This window comes from Hippocampus comes, unplaced genomic scaffold, assembly GCF_001891065.2.
Source record: "Hippocampus comes isolate QL1 unplaced genomic scaffold, H_comes_QL1_v1.1 scaffold80, whole genome shotgun sequence".
Lineage (NCBI taxonomy): Eukaryota > Metazoa > Chordata > Actinopteri > Syngnathiformes > Syngnathidae > Hippocampus > Hippocampus comes.
The window spans coordinates 366,479-375,012 of NW_017806164.1; the positions used below are offsets into that span (position 1 = coordinate 366,479).

At 43.4% G+C, this 8,534-nt stretch overlaps 1 protein-coding gene across 1 annotated transcript in view; it reads right to left on the bottom strand.

Moving 5' to 3' along the window:
• The window catches only part of gse1b (Gse1 coiled-coil protein b), a 170,645-nt gene that overhangs the window by 117,606 nt on the left and 44,505 nt on the right, over positions 1 to 8,534 (bottom strand). The window contains exon 2 of the mRNA XM_019895812.1: positions 2,206 to 2,344. Coding sequence (XP_019751371.1) covers positions 2,206 to 2,344 — 139 coding nt within the window. The remainder of the gene's footprint in view (positions 1 to 2,205; positions 2,345 to 8,534) is intronic.

Sequence of the window (8,534 nt, forward strand, 5' to 3'; positions counted from 1 at the left end):
CTGTCTTCATTAGTGATATGCCGTGAACATGAACCAAATAACGCTTTTAGCGATTTATTACAATGACGAGGTTGTCGTCCTGCTTGGTTTAAGCACCAACGCTGTACGTAGGTACAAAGCTGCCAGTTTATTGCTCGAGAGAGCTTCCTTTCTGATGATCAAAAAGCGCATCTTGTTGAAAACAAACAAAACCAAAAAAAAAAAAAAAAATACCCAAGAAAAAAGAACACAGAGCTGTTAGATATCATCCATTGTTGTCTTTTGTTTATTGTGTTGGGTTTTCTATCGTTCTTTAACGTATTGCCATGATGGTAAATTAGTTGGAGTAGATTTTGGGTGACAAGCTCGAAGGCGATATTGTCAGCATCAAAAAGTTCAACAGTAAAACTGAATGGACTCATTGTCTTCTTTTCCCCCTACTGTGACTCCTGATGACTCTTGAGCTTAACCTTAACTGTGCATGGTGGCAAAAAGAGGACAGTGAAGTGGCACCTTGCCAAGGCACAGTCTCGAGGTACACACACATTTTATCGGCTTTGAGGGCGCTGCGACAAGCTTGACATTCCCTTGGGAGGTTCACCCCACCCTCCATTGTGGGTCGCACACAAGAGAATAAAAAGAAAGCAGCAGAAGGGGTGTGAGCAAGCAGTGTCGTCCCTCCTCAGGCCCCCACTTGTTGTCACTTGCCACGTGGTTGCCTGCCAAGTCATCATTTTTTATCAACCACAAGGCTTCCTTTGTGACATGTCCTCATTGGAGCTCACTGAACACACACTTTGTTTAGGACCCAAAGTCCTCCTCCTTGCCAAATATCATGAAGTACACCGCCAACCTGGTGGTGCTCCACACACCCACGGTGGGTAATTGCAATTGTATTGAACTGGCCGACAGCCAGAGTGGAAACACTGCCAAGTCCAGCTGTGATGTTATCATCACAATACACCGAAAGCCTCATCTCAGAACAATTACATCTGCAGTCTGTGCAGTGCGAAGGCAAACACATGTCAAGGACACAAACATGAATGAAGCGCAATCTCTAAATTAGCACAAGCCCTTTGGTACAGGTGTTTTATTGGAGCAATGTCGGCGTACCCAATGCTGTGGCCAGTACGTGCAAATTGCAGAGGGTGACCAGAAATTAAATGAACAAAAGCACAACTGGAAACCATCAGAGGTTACGTCCTCTCTTCATGTGTGCGAGCAGGTCATTTTTTTTTTCCACCTGAATAGAGGAATTGGGACGTGCCATGTCACCGCGAGCCACAATACAACCGACATGATGGAGAGGACTTAAATAACTCATGAAAATGCAGCTCTCAAGCCCCGTGAGAGCGGTGAGAGTCATGTTGAGCGCTAGACTCCAACGTGCACGTCTGGGTTCATGCTGCCGCTTTTGTCACGACTCTTTAACCAAGTGTCAGAGAGCAACTTGTGGTTTAGATGTTGAGTTGACGTGTGTGTGTATTTGTTTGTGTGTAGATTGGTCTGTAGTAGAGAGCGCTTGTGGAGGCTTTTCTGTGTACAACCGGGGGCGCCCTCATGGCGAAACAGAAAATAGCTTGAGAGAAAAAAAAAGGGAGGAAGCCTGAGTAGGCAGGGACGTTGATAAAGAGAGGCAGGTAGGGAAGGGATAAATAAGAGTGCTGGGACGGAGAGATAAAGAAAGAGAAGTGGGTGGAGAAATCATTAAATTTATATTAAAAAAAAAAAAAAGAAGAAAAAGAATAAAGCGGACATGGTGATAAGGTCGAGTTTAGGAATCTCTATAAGAGGAGACAGCAGCACTTTTCCCATAAACACACAGAGCCAGTGATGGCATCCCTCAGGGTGCACTCACACATACACTTTGCCACGTTATCTTTCTTCTTAAGCCCTTCACAGTTTGAGCAGACAAAAGTGAGCATATGATGGCTTGGGCTTTAAAAAATGAGTTTTTGCAAGTTCATTGAGCTCATGAAACCAAAACATTGCCCTGCACAATGAAATCAGAATCAAGTTAGCAGTTAATAAGTCGGTCAGTTGATGATGTTCTGCATGCATCACTCCGACACCTTTTTAGACAATTATCAGCATACAGTAATTGCTACGTGCAGCTTGGGCACCAACTGCTAGCACAGAAATGCCCCAACTTCTAACAAATGAAAAATTGTGTGCATCAAATCAAAGCGCAGTTTTTAAAATCGTTGGCATTTCAACATGACTCACCGGAACATGGGCGGTCAACTGGCTCAGGTATCTCTGGCGCCAAGGTCACAGGGGGAGGAGTGTGGTCATCTGCAGGTTGGGAGGTCTTTAAGTTTTCCTCCTCACCGGCTCTAGTCGACTCCCCTGTCACAGTGTCGGGCTGAAAGAGAAAAAGATGTTTTAAAACAACGGCTAAAGTGGCTGATATACTATTGAGTGTGTCATTCTCCTGACATGTTTTCTTGGTACAGACCAACTAAATCGCTACTATGTAATAAATATAAAATACATACTGGAGAGAAAGAAAAGCAATGCAGATTGTTGGATATGGAGCCCTGACAGCCACCAGATTAGTAATAACAACTAAAATGAATGAAAACAGAGTGATTGTGACTAATTAGCCATTCTACTGCATTATTATCTGGCCATCATTGGTGCAACTACTTAATAGAATGATCAGATGAATGAAAACAGAGGGATTGTGCATAATTAGCCATTCTACTGCATTATTATCTGGCCCAACATTGGTGCAACTATTTGAGGTGCTGAGATCCACATGATGAAAACACAAAGAGAAGGAAGAAGAAAAGGATGCAGAAAGTATCCCTCCTATGAAGTTACAGAAGTTGAAAAGCAGGTGTTAATCAAAGACAAAGAGCAACTCTGACAGCTTCAGTCTGTTTGAATGTGCTGTGCTGCGCTCCACAGCTGAGGAGAACTCAGGATGAGCCTCGAGGAGGGAAGCGATGTGTCCGTGAGCAGCAGAGGGAGAAGCAGAGGGTGGCTGTCAGAAAGGAAGGACTTTAAAGGAACTGCTACCACTGACAAGTGGCAGGGAGACAGCAAGATAGCTGGGGACCAGGCTGAGACAAAGATGCATCCTGGGCTTATGAAGTCAACATATCACCCAGCTGGAGAAACACAGACACAGAACCATAAAGGAGAGGAAAGCCCTGAAAACTGATAAGACAATATAGTGTGTGTGCGCGCATGCATGTGTGTATGGGTGTGTGTGTGTATATATATATATATATGGGACTTCTGACAGAATTTTTTCATTAATCTGCCAATGACAAAAAATGAGTCCAGGCCATGAATGAGCACAGCAGTCTGAAACCATGATGATGTTTTAATGATTTTTTTTTTGCTTTTTTTTTTTGCACGCGCACACACACACACACACACACACACACACACACACAGCATCGTGTGTTCTTTCCGAACATCTCAACTTTGGAATCATCTGTTTTCAGAATAATTTGCTATTTGCTATACTAAGGAGCACCAGGAGCTCTTTAGTGAAGTGCAAATGTGCAGCAGTTTTTATTTTTAATATCAGTGACTTCCTTTATGGTGTCCTCCTCCAATGACACCTATTCTTGTATAACGGTGACCTTTTGTAGATTTGGCAACAGAGATGTCAGTGTGTGCCAGAAATTCTTCACCTCACCTCATTGACCATTCGTCGCTGTGCCAATGCGAGGGAGTAGCAAAAGTGCAGAACTTCCTTCATTTATAAATAATGTGACTTATTGTGATTTGAAGAACATGAAGGCTTTTCGAGATACTTTGTCAATCTTTTCAGCTTCATGCAAGCCAACACTTTTTAATGTAGGTCTTCTCAGAACCTTTTTTTGTATAAGGCATGATTTAAAACTTGAGAATCCAAAACAAAAAAATGGTTGTTTTTTTTGTACGGCAGGGCAGCTTTAACCAGTCTGATTGCATGAATTGGACTTCTGATTAGCTCTCTGCTGACAGTGCTTGGTTCTTGGAGCAGAAGTTAGCCTCAGAATCCACATACCGGTACTTTTTTCCACCCCGCACTATGAATACTTGCTTGTCATGTTCGATGAAAAACATGATTGTTTGTGAGGAATTAGTTGAAACAGACGGTGTTTGTCTATTGTTGTGAGTGAAGATCAGATCGTATTTTATATTTGAAGATCAACTTCACACAGAAATAGAAATAAAAAGGGCTACACCCCAGACTGGTCGCCAAGCAATCACGGGGCACATGTCGAGACTGACAACCATTTGCTCTCACAATCACATCACAACTAAGTGGGAACTGAATTCAACTTTCGTTCACTAAAAATGTGTTGTAGTGCCTTCCTGGTTAGAACAAATCCATTTCACAAAAAAGTAAATGACAAATACCACCCCCCCTTTCCCTCCTCCCATTATTACTCCAGAGGTATCCTCTCTTGATTAAAAACACACAGACACACAAAAAAAAAAAAAAAAGCGGCTGCAGAATAAACAATTCCTGTGATATGCCAAAACAGATGGTTAGCGCGCAACACAACATATTGGCCCTTAAAGATGAAGCAAGGTTGCCAAGATTTGATGCTCGACTTTACGCCGTTGCTACCATTGCTCTCACATGACTCATCTTCGGCCATCAAACTTGTTATTTACAGTGGGTCATGTTGCACAACATGAGTGCCTTGTGGGCACAAAGTACACGAGAGCTTCAATTACGAAGGGACGTCATTTAAGGCCTGACTCCGAATTGAGTGTTGATGAGTGCACACTCATGTTGAGTCATAGTGTGTTTAAGATGCAGCGCACGAGTCAGAAGGTGAAATGAGAAATATCAACGGAGGCAGTACTAATTGAGGTTAATTCCACTGTTGAGCAATATCTCCTCTAAGCGGCAAAGGGGATTTCTGCTGCTAATGGAGTATGTTGAACCACATAGGGAGTCTGTGGGCAGCTTTTAGCCCTCAATGGATCAGACAATATCAGCGCTGGAGGAACAATAAACAAGAGTCTACAGACTTGCGCCGATATTGATTATGTCTCTGTGCGTTAGTGCCTATCAATCAAGACAGTCATGACCTCAACTGAGCTGTCCCAACTCATATCTCACCTGACACGCTCATAAATAAATCGGTAAAAGGAAGACCTCTGCTAATGACATAATAGTTAATTAAATCGAGAAAAAAAAAGTGCGCGACCTATTTATGTTTGTGTGGCCATCTGTTGCAAGTGAGCAAGCTACTTCCTGATTAATGGAAGATGTTACTAATGGACTATTCTATGCTATGGTGAAACTAATGGCAAAAAGAGAGAATAAATTGATAGGCCTTAACAACTTGAAATAAAAGTAGCATTGCAAATTCATTTGTAACCTTCCAAAAGTCCAAAAGATTCTTTTAGAGGCTGCCAATACCAGCCACTGATACTAAAGAGAAAAAAAAAAAAATCTGACAGTGAGTTCGTCCGCCTTGGCAGTAGCTGATGCTTATTGCGACAGTTTGACACAACAGTGATTCATCCTCGTGTCAGAAAAAAAAAGTCTTTGTTCATATTTTTTGTCATTGTGTCAAATTTAATTTTTATATATCAAAAGTACTAGCGGTAATTGTACTCGAAATCAGAGAGTACCCAAAGACTGAACACAAGTACTAATATCAGTCTGAAAAAAAAGTGGTGTCAAATATCCCTCCGTTACTTTACTTAAGCCTTAAGGTAGCAAGCGTGTTGTTTGATTCATTGTATTATGTGTCAACTTTACGGTAAATTTCCACTGGGAGTGACAAATGAATGGCTATGAAACGAGCACGTTGAGCCTCTTATTTCTTATTGTTCGATATCGGTCAAACTGCGCACAACCACTCCGAAGGGGGGGAAAAAAATATGTGTGAATGTGAGGTACTGCTGTACTATTCAGTACAGGTACAGTACACCGATCGAATGATTATGCAAGCGTAACAAATAAAGTGACCATAGACAACGCCCACTGACACTTTTGATAGCACTGACTGGATCCAACACGACGTAAGCACATCCTCGTTGTCCACTCCAGGGGACAAGCACTTTGCTCAGAAGCGAGCTAATCCATTGCTGAGCGCTGTGCAGCATCCACCATGCGACAACTGCGACATTAATTGACGGGGGATGGACATGCGTGTTTGTGTGTGTCTGTGTGTGTGTGTGTGTGTGGGGGGGGGGGTCGTGGTCGGATGAACCCATCTACACTACACTGGCAAAGGTTTCAACAGGAAATACCCTCGAGCAAGTCGATAAGTTAGTCAGCAAGGGTTTGGGGGAGATCAATGGAAAGTCTGGGTGTCAGCTGGGGCATCACAGGAGGAAACGCAGTTCACGGTTGAGTTGCCACTGGATTTACCATGAGGTAAATCTTTACAGTCCATTGTTAGCCAATATAAGAGCTGCATCATGAATTCAACTAAATTTAACAATGTTTATTGATTGTCGCAGTGGTGCAAATCTGATGTTTGAATGAAAATGGGTGGTTTCATGTTCTTCATTCTTATTAAATAATGAATTATTTTAATATTAATCATAATGCAACGTTTGCACTAGTGGAGGCACATATTGCACAGATTTTTTTTTTTCTCCTTAATGACTATTACTTTCAATGGTTGTCACGACTGCACCATTGAAGCTAGTTTTTTTTTTCGCCCGCCTTGTGGTTTTTGGATTGTGAGCAGTCTTTCTTAAATTTTGGTCAAACACTCATAGTGTATTTGTCTTTGGCTTTTTGATTTTTAAAGTTTAACTGAAAATGGCAATAAACAGCTTGAAGCAAGCAATTGATTTTTTTTTTTTTTGATAATCGGCTGCTTGTTGTGCAGTTCGCTGTCACCATTTAGCGCTTTGATCTCAAAGCAAAAAGCAAAAAAAAAATAATTATCAGACCAAGACCAAAATGTAGTTCCAGCTCTTGTACTAGGTCACACTACATGTGTACAAATTCTCCGGCGAGTATTCAAATATTTATGCATTGATATGGACTAAGAAAATAATTCTTTCTCCAGTGCAGTGAAAAGACAAATAAGCAAATTAAGCCAGTTGGATGAACGTTGTGTTACTTGGCATTAGAAAGGAGAAAAGCAGATGCTTGCTCATGTAAAAAAATGTCATGGATTACCCATTACAGCATTGGGAATATATTCCTCCCGAGGGATGCGGTGACTGTTGCTTTGGGATTTGAGAAGTCGAGCCAGATGTCACCCACAGGACTTGATTGCCCGACAATGCCACGCTGGATTGCAAACATGCCAGCGTGTGCGACCGGTTCGCGTTTGTGTGCGGCTCCGCTGACATTTCATCAAACGTGCTTGACATTTCCAGGGGATTTAAAGATTTGATCCCTTCTGTGTTGGGGGAAGTTGCGCGGTGCCCTCCTCGCAACGCTGAGGGAGGCCGGCGGCGCGCTTCGCCCACGAGGGCTCGCCGCACACCATCTCGCTCACCCGTAGCGCGACCGCTGCACTACACGCTGCCTGCCTTTTAGAACTGACTGGTTCACTGCTCAAGTCTTTTCGTTTCCATTTTCCCCCCGAGCTGCCGAGTGTTTTTGCACGCCTCAACCCAGGCAGAAGAGCGAGGAACGAAAGATATGAGAGAAGGAAGCGGATGTGGTGTGGGAGGCAAGGAAAGCAAGAAAGTGTGAGCGGGAGATCTGTTTCTCCAGCTACAGGCTAGTTAGTGGAGCGAAATGACACACAATGACATCTCTCTTCCACTGAGCTAGACTGAAAAGAACTCGCGACACTTTGTGCCCTCTCTCCCTCCTTCTTTCTTTCATTCATTCAGCTGTCCCTCCATCGCTCTCATCTCTTCTTTCCATCAGCCCTGGAGCTCCAATGTTGCTTTTTCTGCCTGGATGGACACTGCGGCAGTGCTGTCCTAGCCCAGGGCTTAGATTACACCTCACCACCCTATGTTGAACACACACACATACAATCCTGATAAGAACACATGAGGCGGCCCGAGGTCTGACAGGGGTTAGTCAAGGGCAAAGGCATAGTAAGACAAACAAAAACAACCTCACACTCTGACAGGGTACAGCAAATAAAAGTTTATGTGCTGCAGGAGTCCGGTGCATAAACGGTGCATGACGACCGCACTGTATTTTTGACTTGTGTGATTACGCACAGCTCACACTGCAGCTACAAAACGTTCCAACAAAATCAGACATCATCATCATCATCATCATGTGGCAAATGGCTCAACTCCACTGAGGTGAAAGGCGTAACACCTCTGATGCTTGACCAAATGTCTCACTTCGTACGGAAGCCCTTCAAATCGAACAGTTCAGACACAACACACAAAACGTGTACAGTATTTGCAGACGGGTGGCCACAGACACGAATACACGCACACACACAGTTAGTGACAACTGCCGGCCTGCAACGCCTCACTCCCAGGTCTATTAGGGAGTCTAACAGGAAAAGGGGAAGTGCTATCGATTGGCCTTGTGGTCAGGGCAAAAACAAGCTGACTATTAGAGTGCCTTTCTTTTTAGCTGGGCGCACACACACACCTCTGTGTGTGTGTGTGTGTGTGTGTGTGTGTGTGTGTGTGCGCGCGCC